Source organism: Leopardus geoffroyi, chromosome C1, assembly GCF_018350155.1.
Source record: "Leopardus geoffroyi isolate Oge1 chromosome C1, O.geoffroyi_Oge1_pat1.0, whole genome shotgun sequence".
NCBI lineage: Eukaryota > Metazoa > Chordata > Mammalia > Carnivora > Felidae > Leopardus > Leopardus geoffroyi.
This window is the reverse complement of record NC_059328.1, coordinates 173553616-173570108: the sequence shown is the minus strand read 5'-3', so window position 1 is coordinate 173570108 and position 16493 is coordinate 173553616. Positions and strand designations below refer to the sequence as shown.

Below are 16493 nucleotides of genomic sequence, written 5' to 3'. Positions count from 1 at the left end.
TTGTTGAAAACTGGGCATATGTGTATTACGACATATGGAAATCAGATTTCCCTCTTTGCCAGAACTTATTGTTTCTCCACTGTTGAAGGCTGTACTAGTCCATTTGTGTAGTGACTTTCTCAAACTATTTTTTAAAGGCTGTGTTGTCTTCTCTGACCACTGAAGTCTCTGTTCTTTGTGTTAAACTAATTTTGGCAGAGATTCCCTTGAGCACCAGGAGCTAAAACACAACCACTCACACCCCTGACCCTCACATACACAAACAAAACAAACAATAAGACACGGAAACAAAATAATTCATCCCTTTGTGCAGAATGGTTCTGTGCAAAGGCACTATTTCAGTACTTAGCTAGGCTTACATTAAGCCTAAGGATTAGCCTGAGGTGAAAGCCTAGTGTCTTTCACATTGTTTTCTGCACATGAATTTTGCTCTGGGCATGTGCACGGCTTTCTAAATTTCCTCACATGGGAGTTTTTGAATGTCCTAACTTCTTAATGAATCTCCTTAACTTTTGTTCCAGGGCCTTTGGCATCTGTTTCATGTTTCCATCATACTCTTTCCCTGGGAATCTGAGTTGTGAGTTTGGCTTGCACTTGTTTTGAGTAATGCCCACTGTTTTCCTGGTCTGTTTTCTATCAGGTGAAACAGAGACATGCTCCTTGCATCCCTCATTCAGGCATCTCCCAGATGGTTTGGAATGGACAAACATACACAATAATTTTCTAATAAGGTTTGCTGTGCTCCCTATAGAGCTAAGAGCCCAAGGACTTAAATAAGGTTGCAGGTTTCTTTTTCAAGATTGCTCATGTGCTGGGGGGATGCGGGGGTGTTGGAGCAAGGGCAAGTGAAAACACCACAGATCTTTGTTACCATTTTCAATTTACCTTTTGTCAATCTTTCTGTGGGGGCTGAGAACTTGGAGCTGCTTACCCCCTTCTGTTGCAATGGAGATTGATGATGAATGTTTCACAAATATGACTACCAACTATTCTGAAATTATGTCTGGATCCATCTTGATTGGCTATTCCCAAGGTAAGAAATAATTTTTACTAGAAATTCAGCTACAAATTAAACTTTTTTAACCCAAGGTCCATTTTGAATGCTCATGTGCCTTCTTGGCAATATATTCAAATAACCAAATCACTAAAGAGATAAATGTTTGAAATTTATATACTGATATTTTGTAATCACTGATTGTTTATAAAGTACTTCACTAGTAAAGTCTATTGCTTTTAGAAATATTCTGCATCCTTCTTATCATACTCAACTAATTTATGGATCCCAAATTTTTAATGGAAATGAGTAAGCAAACTACCACCAATGCCATAAATCTAGACTGCCATCTTTTTTTGACCAGCTTAAATGCTAAGAATGGTTTTACAATTTTTTTTCCTCCAAGATTTTACTTAAATTCAAGTTAACATATTGTGTAGGATTGGTTTCAGGAGTAGAATTTAGTGATTCATCACTTACTTTTAACACCCAGTGCTCAACACAAGTGCCCTCCTTAATACACATTACCTGTTTAGCTTATCCCCCCACCACCCCTCACTGAAAAAAATCGGAAGAATGGTATTTTGTGATGTGAAAATTAAAGTTCAAATTTCATTCTTCATAAGTAAATTTTCATTCGATCCCAGAAAGCTACATTATTTGTTTATACATTTTCTAAGGCTGCTTTTGTGCTACAAAGGCACAATGGAATAGCTTTGATAAAGATCATATGCTCTGCAAACCTATGGTGTTTAGTATCTAGCCCTTTACATAAAAAGTTTGCCAAATTCTGTTTTTGTACAACATAAACAGAATCAACAACCTAATAAATCATTCCAATGCCTTATGGATTTAAAAGGCCTTCTTTAGGATAAACAGCTCAAAGATAGGTACTTCTAGAAATTTCAGCTACCAAAAATTTATCAGGTAATATGCTTTTTAAAAATTTTCTTGTTTGTTTATTTTTGAGAGAGAGAGAGAGAGAGAGAGAGAGCGCATGAGTGAGTGAGGAACAGAGAGGGAGGGAGACACAGAGTGTGAAGCAGACTCCAGGCTCTGAGCTGTCAGCACAGAGCCTGACTAGGGGCTCAAACTCATGACCTGAGCTGAAGTTGGACACTTAACTGACTGAACCACCCATGTGCCCCTATCAGGTAATAGGCTTTTTTTTTTTAATTAATCTTTGATCCTTTTAGCATCTTTTTCACTACGTTAGCCAAATATGCCCAAAGTTTCATTTAACACATGACTTTTGACACAGAACCTTTTCAGGTTGAAGGTTTTACTTGGGACTTAAATTTAACCATAATTTTAACCACTTTTTCCATAATTCTGACAGCTTTAACAATAAATCCTGAACTTGATGCTTCTTCTTCTACTTGAGGTAGAGAAAACTGAAAGTCTCCTTTACCATTAAAAAAACTTCATATGAGTACACTATTCTGTGTTATTGTTGTTTTTTTGTCTTGTTTTGTTTTGTTTTGTTTTGTTTTTGTTTTTGAGAGATAGGCAGAAAGCATGTGAAGAGGTGGGGAGGGCAGAGGAAGAGGGAGAGAGAATCTTAAGCAGACTCTATACCTAGCATGGAGCCACAGGTGGGGTTGGATCTCAGGACTGTGAGTTCATGATGTGATCCCAAATCAAGAGTTGGTTGCTCAACCCACTGACCCACTTAGGTGTCCCTGAGTACATTATCCTTACATAGTTAATATTTAACTACAGGACTATGTGAATCAGAGTGCCTTGAAATCAGAGTGAATTTCACCTGTGAAAGATTTGCTTATTTCCTTATCAACTTTTGAAATGATGGATAAAAGCTTTGTAAACAATAATATGTTAAAAGGCAGTTTTTATTAAAAGCATGTGACATTGAACACTAGTGGTTTTGGTGACATCTGTAAGAATACTTTCAACTTAATACTTGTCAATATAAGCCCATTGGTAGAATTCTTCTGAGAACAATTTTGAACTGGACTGCCAGTCATTTCTTATTAACTATCATTTTTGAAAATGACTGCATCTGTAAGTTACATTATTTTGTGTATCCTTGAGATCAAATAATTCATGAGATTAGTATAAATAGATTAAATTACCAATTGAGTAACTACATTGTCATTAGAATGTGAAAATTCTACTATATAATCACATCTTTTTCTCCAGAGCTCAATGTCATAACCTAACTTTATTAAAGGAAATTCAGTTTTATAAAATAAAATTTTCTCAGATGTTTCTACTTTAGTGCTGGCTACTGTCAAGAAAATTTTAGATAAAAGAGAAGATGTCACATTTTCTAAAAATTCATGAATCGGCATTAGGTTAGATAGTGATGATCACTGACACTCTTTGCTGTTTTGGATCTTTTAAGCAAGATCCTTAGAATCTAGTGGCAAATATGCTACAAAGTAGCAAGTTAAATGATTTTGAAAAATTTATTTTATCACTCTACTAGCTATTCCTCTTGTTAAATTGTCGTTTTTATGTTCCTACAAATAGAGCCTTTATTTATATTCATGAGAAAATATTAATATAAAGGATTTAATGCTTTGCTGACCAACAATTTACCTATTGATAGTATTTGACCCACAAAATCCCTTTGTCTTTTCTGAAAAGTTTTTTTAAAGTTGTAAAAGTTATTTTATGCATACATAGATAAAATACTATGTATTTTACTAGTAATTAAATTACTGGTAACTAATTAATTACTTCTACATGGTGCTTTATTCATAGTTAGATATTTTTGCTTGGGAGGTATTTTATAAACTGATGATACTTTATCTGCAGGTGGGAAAAGCTGATTTCTTATATCTGGTATATTTTTATTTGAACATACAAATACACCTTTAATAGTGAACCATTCAGTTTCATAGCTGTGTTACAGAATTCACTTGAGTGTTATCTCAATTTGCTAACTATTTTGGTGAAAATACCCTCTAAAAATTTAACAGGAAACCTCCAAGGTCATTTCCAGGTACACTTTTGGTTGCTTCATATTTATGGCACACAGGTAATACTAACACTGTGCCTCTTTTCATGCCAAATGTTTATCAAAAGCATTCATCAAACCTTTCTCTTATCCAAATTTCTATTGTACTTTCTTTGATCTTAAAATTCTGCTCAGTATTACAAAAATCATCTTCTAGGACAGTATGTTATGCTTTAAAAATCACTTTATTTTCTAAGGGAAGTAAGCATAGTTCTATCAGGTATAAAAGCTTCAGGGCTCATCTTGGTCAGGTGGTGAGGGAGATCTGGAAATATTGGTGTTACTTCGAGAAAACACCTTTGAGAGAGCTGAAGATACCTTTGCCAACATTTTAGATCCTTGTTTGGAAATACTAGGCTTGGGAGTTTCTGTGGAAAAAGCAAAAAAGTAATATGAATATTTATTAGGCATTCTAATTGAGACAGTATTTATTAGGCATTCTAATTGAGACAGTTATACTATAGAATTGATGATTTAGAATTAAGAAAGTGATGTTTATAAAATACTTTATGGGATTTAAAAACATTTGCAAAGGTTCTTTTTTTTAAGTTTATTTATTTATTTTGAGAGACAAAGAGAGCAGGGGAGTGGCAGAGCCAGAGGGAGACAGAGAGAATCCCAAGCAGGCTCTGCACTTATCATGCAGAGCTTGACATGGTGCTTGAACCCACAAACCATGAGCTCATGACCTTAGCTGAAGTCAAGAGTCAGATGCTTAACCAGCTGAGCCATCCAGGTGCCCCTCACAAAGGCTCTTCTAATTTGATCCTTCTAACACTCTTGTAAGGGAAATAGGAAGAGTGATAACTCCATTTTTGGACACTGAATCTTGGCAAGGTCAAATACCTTGCCTAAGGTCATATGAGTAGAAAATGGATGCTCTGGGAATAGGGGCCAGCTTTTTGACTCTCATGGACCTACCGCACTTTGATACTTCTCCAGTTAGGTGTACAAAGAATGTCTTTCTTTTTCTATCAGAACACTTTTGGAAAAACCCTGATGAGCTAAACTTAAAGTAACTTTCAACTTTACACAACAAGGGTATCTATTTCAGAGTACTCAAGTGAAAACACAAGTGCATTAAAATTGTCATAATTTCTCACCTACTTTGGGTGAATTTTCAATTGGTTAACTTCAAGTGATTTTTTTTTATCATGTGAGATAAGACTGTATAGATAATAAAAGAATTTTCATTTAGATTCATTTTTCTACATTTTTCTACATTCATTTTTCACATTTTCTACACTCTTCATATTTTAATTATCACAAAATTATAATTTTACTTATAAATATGTAAAGATAGAAATGAACATTTATGTACTTTTTTGAAACTTTTTGATAAGACATGAAAACACACATAACCAAATTTTCTTTTTTTAAATTAAAAAAATAATGTTTAATGTTTATTAATTTTTAAGAGACAGACAGAAAGACAGAGTGTGAGTGAGGAAGGGACAGAGACAGCAGGAGACACAGAATCCAAAGCAGGCTCCAGGTTCTGAGCTGTCAGCACAGGGGCCAGTGCAGGTCTCGAACTCAGGAACCATGAGATCACGACCTGAGCCAAAGTCAGATCCTTAACCGACTGAGCCACCTAGGCACCCCCATTTTCTTAATTCCATCATGTGCCAAAGTTCATGACTATACATCTTGTAGTTACCTAGATTTGTCTTTTCTAGCAAGATAATCTTCTATAGTTAAAGTTAAGGTAGCCAACAGTAAATTTAACTAAAAATAAAGAATAAAAAAGTATATTCAGGGTTTTTACTCTACTATTATTTTTTAAAATGACCTAAGAATTTAAAAGGGAAAAAACCCACAAAATTTGCAGCAGATAAGACACAAAATCATAGATGACAGAGAAAGATGTACTTTCTGAAAAAGTAAGATAAAATTTTACTGACATGATTGAGGCATTGTTGCAAGACTTCTGAAATTGTCATTGGAGGTACAAAATAATTTATGTTCTTGAAACTTGTGGTCCTGTTAAAAATTCAGATCTCTGGGCACCATTACTCAGAGATGCTAACTTAGGCAGGCTAGAGAGGGTCCAGGAATCTACACTGTGAAAAAAGTACCCTGGGTGGTTCTAATGCAAAGCAGCTCCGCGAAACACACTTGGGACACTGCCTCAAATCTGCATGCTTTATTAGATGACTGTATATTGTTCAAGACCAGAGGGTGCCTGGTATCTTAGCTTAATAACCTACATGAGAAAGTCACGAACCCTGCGTTTATCTTGTTAGTAGTTCTTTCTGTAGCAAAACTATAGACTATCTTTGGTTATTACCCAATATGGGGTTATTCTGGGATGCAATGGCAACAATATGAAACCACATTATGGAGGGAATAAAGAGTGGAGGATCAAAGTCAGAAGATCTGTTTTTGAGCCCTAAAAGCTTTGTATTTGTTGACTGTGTAACCTCAGATAGTTATTCCTTCCATTTTCTCTTTTTTAAACTAGGGCTTTATGATTCACAGAGACAGAATAGTATGGTGTAGGGGATATAGACAAGTTTTGTTTGGTCCACAAAACATTTCAGAAGAACTTTGAATTATGTGTTAAACTTTAAAAGTCAGGAATTTTCACCTCTAACTTCTTTTGAAGAATGCGAAGACTTCAATTGGAAGACCTGGCAACAAGCCAGTGTGTCAGTGATTGCTGAGTAGCAGCTCCCTCCTTTAGATGGGACATGCCATCTCCAGTGCACCACAGACCCTTGCTCAACCTACTGCTCTTGTTTATAACATTACCTGTATGGCTCCTGTGGGCATTTAAGTGTATGAATTCTGGTTATATGAACGAGCTTAGGCTTTGAAGTTGGCCAGATCTGTGTCTGAACCCCCGTTCTGCAGCTTATTAGCTGCAGGGTGACCTTGAATAATATACTCTTACTTTCTTCTTCAGTGACTCGCACTTCCCTCTTTAATAAAAAGGGGATATTTAATTCCTAATAAATGTTAGTTCTATTATTTGTAACTATGATTTGAGGTTAAAATAAAAGTACCACATAATAAACTGCAAATTGTTATACACACAAACATACACATAGTAAGAATATTATTTCAATCTCATATTGATAATAGGCATCAATACTTCAAGGAAGGAGCCACTCATTCCAGGATGAATGCTAAAGCATAGTATATTTTGTACCTGAAATGACTTCTTTTGAGGAATGTACATTGCCAACAATATTCTTGTTTCCTTCAAAGATGGTGATAAACTGCCAAGACAAAGTAAAGTACTTATTTACTCTTTTATTGGATAGTACACACTAAGATACCTAGAAACCCCCAAAAGATGTAGTACAACCATTGTAGCACCTTACATCAATAATATCTATGCTCTGAAGTCTCAAAGAATTATCCACTGAGACAGGATCATAATTTTTGCCAATTATGGCACCTGGGGTTGACCCTTGTCATAGATGTGGGCCTTGGATACCATTCAATGATGATCAAATGCTCAGCCATCTTAAGTCACAAAAAAAGCCAGCTCTGTCTGCCCCCTCCCTCTTTTGGGGGTATTGAAATAAGTAACAAGTTATAAATTCTTTTTATGATATGAGAGATAATGTTAAGGGGTAAAATGGCTGTTCACTATGTAACTCCAGTTTCCTGTTATGGAAATCTTAGGTATTTTGGAGTCTGGAGCAATAAGCAGGCTATCTGGACCTAGTTGGGCATGGAACATGGCTCAGATACTAGCTTTACTCTATATCACCTCTTTGAACAGAGGTCTATATCACCTCTTTGAACAGAGAAGCAGCAATTTTCTCAGAAAGGCATAAAATAGACTGGGGTAGGTAATTGGGCTACCTTATATATATTTTATAAAACTAGCTATTAAATAAGGAAATCAATGATGAGAAATTTTTTAAAAAGGCCTAAATTCATGAAGAAACATAAAATATGTTACATATAGATTATGTAAAAAAACACCAGGTATTATAGGAGTTTTATCACAGTTCTTCAAAGAGGACTTGAGGTAGCTTATCTACTAATATATTTCAAAACAAATATATACCTGAGGAATAAAATGGAACCAAGACTATCTAAAACACTAATTCTCAGTATTGGCAGCACAATAGTTACATGTGGAAATTTTTAAAAAAATTTTTTAAATGTTTTATTTATTTTTGAAAGAGAGTACACGTGGAAGAGGGGCAAAGAGAGAGGGAGACACAGAATCTGTATTTGTCAGAGCAGAGTCTGACATGGATCTCGAACTCATGAACCACGAGATCATAACCTAAGCTGAAGTTGGACGCTTAACCGACTGAGCTATCCAGGCATCCTGTGGAAATTCTTTTTTTCTTAATATGAACCCCAAGGTCCCACACCTCCAATTGAATTGAAATCTCTCAGGGTGGGACAGATATTGATATCTCTTAAAAAATGCCCACATGTGTGAGACTGACTTCAGAATCCCTAATCTAAACGCCGGCAGGGAGATGCTACCAAGTGTCTGAGATGAGTAAATATACTTGTTATTTTAGGAACATCTATCTTTTCGTAAGATTTATTCATAAGAGATTGCCATTTCTTCATGGAACACCGTTATAACCACCACTTTAAGTTTTTGTCTGAAAATTCCAAAATTTTAGTTGCATCAGACTTGGTATCTCTTGTCTTCTCCCTTAAAAGTTGTAGACATTGTCTTATTTCTTTGTATGTTAAGTAATTTTGAATTCTATCTTGAGCATTTTAAACAACTTATGAGTTTCTAAGAACTGTTAGAGTACTCTGGAGATGGTTTAGTTGTTTATCTGTTTGCTTAAGTAGGTAATTAACCCACTTAGATTTAGAGCACACATCCTACCCTTCTATAGCTGTTTCCAATGTAAATTCAGTTTTCAAAGCCTTGGCAGTATATATACGTAGCATCCCTGTGTGTGCACCACTATTAAAGCTATAGTTCAAGTTCTCAAAGCTTTGTTTATGTAAATTCAGGCCAGTTCCATACATGAACAACACAGGAGAGACATACAGATTTGTAGGGGATCCTTTCTGATGATATTCTGTGACTTTTTTTTTTGTATCCCTAACTCTCAATAGTCTCCTTTCTGGTTCTATGGCTAGAATGCTGTGGCTACCCATTCTGTGTGCTGTCTCACACATCCCACGATTGCATTTATGTCTAGAGTAAAGTGGCAAAAAGAAGCAGAGAAAAAAAGCAGATTTCCTTTTAATCTTCTTCAGGTTACTGGAGACCTTGTCCTAATTCTTCTGGTCAGAGGGAAGGATTTTTCTCTCAGAGTTTTAAGTGCCTCAAGCCTCTGCAGCCATTGCCATGTAGCTTCGTGTCTGAAACTTGCCTTGAGGCAGAGCCAAGAGATGGGAAAAGTGGGAAAGAAGCGACATTCTTCTACTTCCCAGTCCACAGGAATATCTTAATTCTGGTGAGAGAGCAATGATTTCTCCTGGGGATTTATTCTGCCCATTCTTTCTATGCAATTCCAGGATTTGAATTGCTCTAGGTCTAAAGTAGGAGATAAGGGGGGTACAAAACCAGGAAAACTCATAATGAAATTGGTGATTCTTTGAGTTTTTATTTGTCCCCTCAAACTCCTGCTATTATTTATTTTCCAGAATCCTCAGTTGTTGTCCAGAGTTTTTAGTTGTAATCAGAGATAGAGATGAGATAGAATGTGCTTAGTCCACCTTACTTTGAATTGGATTGGGTATAACAACTTCAACTATAGTTTTACCATGGAAAAAGCTGCAAGTTATGGGAAGGGCAAAAAACCAAAAAAGGGCCCAGATAAGCAAGGAATTTAGCCTGACACAAGGAATAGTCTGTCATGAGGTCATCAGTCTACAGATTCTGTCTCCCTGTTATTTCCATATAATTTTACTTGGAAAATAATGGCCTAAGTAAGCCCGAGGTTGTCAGAGAGATGTTTATATTCATAAATGAGGATTAGGTTGAATAAGAAACTTCCCAGCACCTTCAGAGTTTGGCATTAGTATGAAGAAGATGACTCTGATGATAAGGGACTGGGTAATTGATGGATTCCATGTGCATGGTGTAGGGGAAATTCAGAAGTGGGGTTAAATTGAGCCCATAAACAAAGTGATAAAAGCAAAAGAAGATCTGTAGCTTTGGCTCTCATTGGAAACTTTTAAAAAGAACTAGGAGGAAAATTTTTCCTGAGTTCATAGTGGAGAGTAGCTGAACCTCTTGGAAAGCTGCCTTTAAACAATCAGTCCTTAGGAATACAGAAAAATTGATGGAATCAGCGCTCATTTCCTGCAAGCCAGTCTCCTCCATTTTTGAAAGTTTCTATTCCCTCCCTGCCTCCACCAAGTTCCTCACTTGGGTCTACCTGCCTTAGACAGGGCCAAGTGACTCCCTGTACGGTTTTCTCCAGAGTCAGTAGTAACACAGTTAAGGAGTGGAAGTCCATTTAGGTTCTAGGGAGGAATAGTGGGTTACTCTGTGCACGTAAGCAAGGAATAACTTACCTGTAAAGTGAAATTTTGATTAAGGGATTTCTTCAGTTCCATGGATAGTTCTTAGCCAGAGGGAAAGATCTGAGCAGGAAGAAATACTGAATAGGGGTAGGTTTCCTGATGTTCCACAAACTACACCACCCCAAGCCCTGATGTGGCCTTGAAAACTGGGCTATATTCAACTGGACTCCATGTATGCTAATTAGAGTTTATTGAAAAATATTTACCTTCACATTGTTTGAATTCTCTGGCTTTTGCTCCTGAGAATTTCCTGTTGGGAAGGGGAAAAAGAAAAGGAAAAAATAGTATTTTTTTTTTTTTTTAGGCATGAATAGTATTGAGACAAACCTGGTCTTATTATTTTTCACCAGAAAGTTCTAGAATTTAGTTAGGTAGAAGAAATTATTATCACTTTCACTGTACAGACATTGGGAACACAACTGAAATAGGTAAGATCTCTAGAGTTCTGGGGCATGTTCCTTTAGGAATTATAAGATGAAATATGATTTAGTAGGAAAGGCCAACTCTGTTACTTAGTAGCCACATGTTTATCCATAAGTACTCAATCTCTGCAGGCTTATTTGTTTACATGTAAAATAAGAGATTACCTTATAAATGATTGCTAGGGGCCTTCCAGCTCTAACACTCTTTGATTCTACATAGCTAATTAAAAGCAGATTATTGGAACAAAGAAGGAGGTGCTGGTCTTATGAAATACTTTGAGTGAGAACCAGGAGAATTTTGAGACAATACCAAGAGGAAATCTGGAGACGTTGCTACAGAATCAAAAGTTGCCTAAATTCCAGGGGAAGTTAGTATGCCTGTAAAACAAATTCAAACTAAGGGAGTTAGAAATTAAGAGAAAAGTTTTGGGACTCCTGGGTGGCTCAGTCGGTTAAGAGTCTGACTTTGACTCAGGTCATGATCTCACAGTTTGTGAGTTCAAGCCCCATGTCGGGCTTTGTGCTGACAGCTCAGAGCCTGGAGCCTGCTTTGGGTTCTGTGTCTCCCCTCTCTTTGTTCCTCCCCAGCTCGTGCTCTGTCTCTCTCTCTCTCTCAAAAATAAACAAACATTAAAAACAAAGAGAGAGAAATTATTAGAAAAGTTTCACAAAAACCAACCACTAGGGAGGCAGAAAATCTGAGTTTGAGTTTTAGCTTTACTTCTTAGAGTGAAGAACATTGGCAAATTGAATCTAACTTATTTGACTGTTTCCTAATTATGTAGAATGTGATTGAGATTCTTCCTTGCCTGTCTGACAACAGGGCTCAATGAGATATCTTATATGTAAGAATTTTGCATTTTATAAACATGTTATCATCAAGGACCAACACAAGTGGTCATTCTCTGAGTTATCCTTTGGACAAATGTAGGTTTTGGGTGGGGGGGAAGTAGCAGTAAAACTTCAAATAACTCAAATATGACAGGGATTGATTATGGCACTTATCTGACAATACTGGTAAAAATTTATTGTTGTTTGATCATCTTTCTAAAAGTACCTGGCTCTGTATTGCACATAATTGAGCTGACTTTTGCTTTTAAATGACTGAGGGTATTGGGTTTACTTCTAGGCCTATCATTCCAAACATAGGTTTTAAGTTTCTAGGCTAAATGGCTGTCAACTTCCCAGGATATACTAGGAGTTTGTTTTGATGAAAAGTCATAGAAAAATTCCTGATAGTTGAGGATCTCAGATGTTCAGAGTTAACTTATTTTATTGTATACCTATATGAAACAAAGAATATAAATTTCCAGCTCTGACCTCTCTGTTAAACTCCATCTTAAAAATCCTGTTTCTTATGTGATACCTCAACTTGAACATTTAATGGGTAAATCAATCTCAACATAACCAAAACAAAATTCTTGTGCCTCTCATTAGTTATTCCCATCGTCTCTCTTATTTTACTAAATGGTCCTCCTACTATAAGCCTATTTTAGGTTCTTGGGAATACTGTGGGAACTTACATTCTAGAAGGAGATAGCGACAAAAAAACAACAACAACTAACAGTGTATCAGAAAGTTATAAGTGCCAGTGAGAAAAATCAGCCAAGAAGTGGAAGAGTTAGTGCCATGGTGAGAATGAGGGTACATTTTCAGAGTATGGTAAAAGAAGATCTCACTGAGAAGGTGAAACTTGAGCAAAGACCTCAAGGTGAGGGGTGAGCAAGGGAGATGTAGGGGGAAGAGCACGACACAAGGGTCAGAAAGAGCAAAGGCCTGAATGCCTGGAATGTTTAAGGTCAATGAGGCTGGGGCAGAGAGCAGAAAAGAGAAACAGAGGAGGAAGTTAGAGAAGTAAAAGGGGGTGGAGTGATATCCAGATGATGTAAGATTTTACAAGCCATTGTAATTTCTTTTGCTTTTGTCCCAGATGAGATGGGAAATACTTATAAATATCTGGAATCATCTTGTTCATGTCCTTACCCTTTGATGCCCACTCAAGTATAAATTCTATGCGATTAAGGACTTTGTCAGTTTTGTTCACATATAGGATCCTAGAGCACAAAGGAGATGCTTAGTAAATATTTGAATGAATGAATAAATAAAAGATTGAATTGGGCAGCTAAAATATTGCAGAAGGATGTAAGAATTAAGCATGATCATTGCAAAAAAAAAATGGGAAAAAACACCCACAATACATTTATGGTGAGGAGATTTAGGATCCAGAATTGACTCTGCCTTTGACTCAAAGTAACCTTGCCAAAATTGCTCCCTCACCCTGAGCTTGAGTTTCCTCATGTAAACATGATGGGGGTTGTATTGAATGGTTTCTCTAGCAGCCTATGATTCCATAATACAGGTGTGGTTAGTGATTATTGTGACATCTTCTGATTATGGTATGTTCATGGAATTCTGGCATATTTATTGCTATTCTATGAATCATCTTAATGAAAATAATTTCACTTCGAAGATAAGAAACTATGTTTTTAAAGTCACTCCTTGAGTGGTGTTGTGTGTTTGGAATAGCCAGGGTAAACCTGTGGTTTGAGGTTTTTTGTTTGTTTGTTTAAGTTTATTTATTTTGAGACAAGAAGAGAGAACACAAGCAGAGGAGGGGCAGAGACAGAGAGAGGAATCAGAATCCCAAGCAGGTTTCCCGCTATCAGTGTAGAGCCTGAGATACAGCTTGATCTCACGAACTGTGAGGTCATGAGCTACGCTGAAACCAAGTATCAGATGCTAAACAACTGAGCCATCCAGGCACCCCACTGTGGTTTGAATTTTAAGGCCACTTTGGGTTAAACATGACACTCTATCTCTTGTACCTATGATCACTCTTAGAACCACATTGATCCTCTGAGGTTTCACCAAAAAGTTCCCACAAATGTTCGAAGGAATAGGTATCACTCCTTAGAGTAAAATAAAAATAGACATTTCTTTTTTTCAAGTGAAGTCCATATTAGTCAGATATTCATGTGAGCAAATACATTTAGCTCTAAAAGTCCCCTCCCCTTTCTTGTACATTATGGTAGGACTAAGTACAAAGGAAGGGTAAGAAATCGTTAAATGCTAGTATAATGGGTTCCAACTCAAGTAAAAACTATTGTATGGTGCAGCCTTATTTTATGAATATTTTTCACAGGAGCATGGTAACTGAATTCATAATATCACACCATTTTCTTGATCAAAATCATTAATAAAATCTGAACAGTAATTCAGAAAAGGCAAACTAGTTGGCTCATTTCAACACCTGAGTGATGTAGTAATGGATTCTTTTCCTCCAAAATAGATAAATTTGCAGGAAAAAAATATCAATCTCAGGTTTGGTAACTAAAAAAAATCATCAAAGCAGTAAACAAGGCAGTAAACAAACAATAAGTAATTAGTAAAAAGTTTATCAAAGCAGTAAAGCAGTCTTCTTTTGAATGCTTTCTAATTTAAGAAAAATAATAAATCCAACCTTCTAATATTTTGGCACTTGTATCTGAGGAAAAATCTTCAGTCTCACTAAAACAAAAGAAAAAGAACATTTCATTTTCTGTGCATTTAACGAATGAAGAAATTACTGGTTAAGCAAAAGAACAACCTGTCAGTTATTCTTCATATGGACGTAAACCTAGAGTAATTTATCACCTAATTTCCAAATCAAGTGAAAATGATTTCTTTTTTTTTAAATTTTTTTTTTCAACGTTTTTTTATTTATTTTTGGGACAGAGAGAGACAGAGCATGAATGGGGGAGGGGCAGAGAGAGAGGGAGACACAGAATCGGAAACAGGCTCCAGGCTCTGAGCCATCAGCCCAGAGCCTGACGCGGGGCTCGAACTCACGGACCGCGAGATCGTGACCTGGCTGAAGTCGGACGCTTAACTGACTGCGCCACCCAGGCGCCCCGAAAATGATTTCTAAATTAACTTTTTTTCCACTTTAAAAATTTTGGTTAAATACACATAACATAAAATTTTCCACCATAACCATTTTTAAGCGTACAGTTCTGTGCTTAAGTCCATTCACATTGTTGTGCAACCATTGCCACCATCTATTCTCCAGAACATTTTCAACTTCCCCAAAACTGACACTCTTCTACCCATTAAATATTTAATAGTGCATTATCCTCTCTCTCTCTATTCTCAGGAACTGCTGTTTTACCTTCTGCCTCTATTATTTGACTACCTGAGGTATCTCATATAAGTGGAATCATGTAATATCAGCCCTTTTGTGACTGACATGTCACTTAGCATAATGCCTTCAAGGTTCATATGTGTGTAGCATGTGTCAGAATTTCATTTTTAAGCCTTACTTACATTCTACTGAATGCATATACCACATTTTGCCTAACCATTCATTTATCCGTGACTCTTGGGTTGCTTCCATGATTTGGGTATTATTAATAATGCTGCTTATGAATATGAGAGTACCACTATCTGAGTCACTGTTTTCAATTCTTTTGGGTATATATCCTGACAATAGTTATCCTAATGAGTGTGAAATAGCATTTTATTGTGATTTTTATTTGCATTTCCCTAATGATTAGTGATGTTGAGCATCGTTTCATGTACTTATTGCCCATTTGTATATTTTTTGAAGAAATATCTATTCAAATCCTTTGCCCAATTTTTAATCAGGTTGTTTGATTTTTTTATTGTTACTGAATTACAGGAGTTCTCTATATATTCTGGGTAGCAACCCCTAATTAGATATATGATTTGCAAGTATTTTCTCCTATTCTATGAGTTGACTTTTCACTCTGTCCTTTGAAGCACAAAAAATTTTAATTTTGGTGAAGTCCAGCATATCTAATTTTTGTTGTTGTTGTTCTTTCTTGTGTTTTTAGTGTCATATCCAAGAAATTATTGCCAAATCCAATGCCATGAAGCTTCCCCCCCCCCCGCCCCCCGTTTTCTCATAAGAGGTCTATAGTTTTACTTAGGTCTTTTATTCATTTTGAGTTAATTTTCACATATGGTATAAGGGAAGGGTCTAACTTCATTTTGGTGTGTGTGGTTAGTTTTCTCAACACCGTTTTTAAGAATGTTCTTTTCCCATTAGGTGGCCTTGGCATGCTTATCAAAAATCATTTGGTCATAAATGAAAGATTTGTTTGTATGTTTTTTATTTTATTTCATTGCTTTTTATGTCTGTTTTTATGTCAGTACCATACTGTTTTCATTACCATGTCTTTGCAGTAAGTTCTTAAATCAGTAAGTCCAACTTTGTTCTTACTTTTCAAGATTGTTTTGGTTATTAGGAGTCCATATATAAAATTTAGTAAGAATTTTTTATATATAAATATTTTGGAATGAATCTTTTCTGTATCTACAAAAAATGCCATCAAATGCAATTCTTATAAAATGCTGATCTGTAGAATACTGTGTAATATTGACATCTTAACAATAGTGAATCTTCCAATCCATGAATTATTAAATTATTTTTTTTAATTTGAGTATAACTGACACAGAATGTTACATTAGTTTCAGGTGTACAGCCCACAAGTTTATACATTATGCTATGTTTACGGCTATTGTAGTTACCATCTGCCCCCATACAATGCTATTAAAATATCAATGATTATATTCCTTATGCTGTGCCTTTTATTCCTGTGATTTATTCATTCCATAA

The 16493-nt window shown here is 35.9% G+C and overlaps 1 protein-coding gene across 3 annotated transcripts in view; it reads right to left on the bottom strand.

The window, feature by feature from the left end:
* Nucleotides 1-4143: 4143 nt before the first annotated feature.
* FSIP2 (fibrous sheath interacting protein 2) overlaps nt 4144-16493 on the bottom strand; it is a 98173-nt gene continuing 85823 nt past the window's right edge. For all 3 annotated transcript variants that reach the window (XM_045480444.1, XM_045480443.1, XM_045480442.1), the window contains 4 exons: nt 14337-14383; nt 10661-10704; nt 7132-7201; nt 4144-4345 (listed from right to left, as the gene is read on the bottom strand). In XM_045480444.1, the coding sequence (XP_045336400.1) occupies nt 4209-4345; nt 7132-7201; nt 10661-10704; nt 14337-14383 (298 nt within the window). In that variant the 3' untranslated portion in view covers nt 4144-4208. The remainder of the gene's footprint in view (nt 4346-7131; nt 7202-10660; nt 10705-14336; nt 14384-16493) is intronic.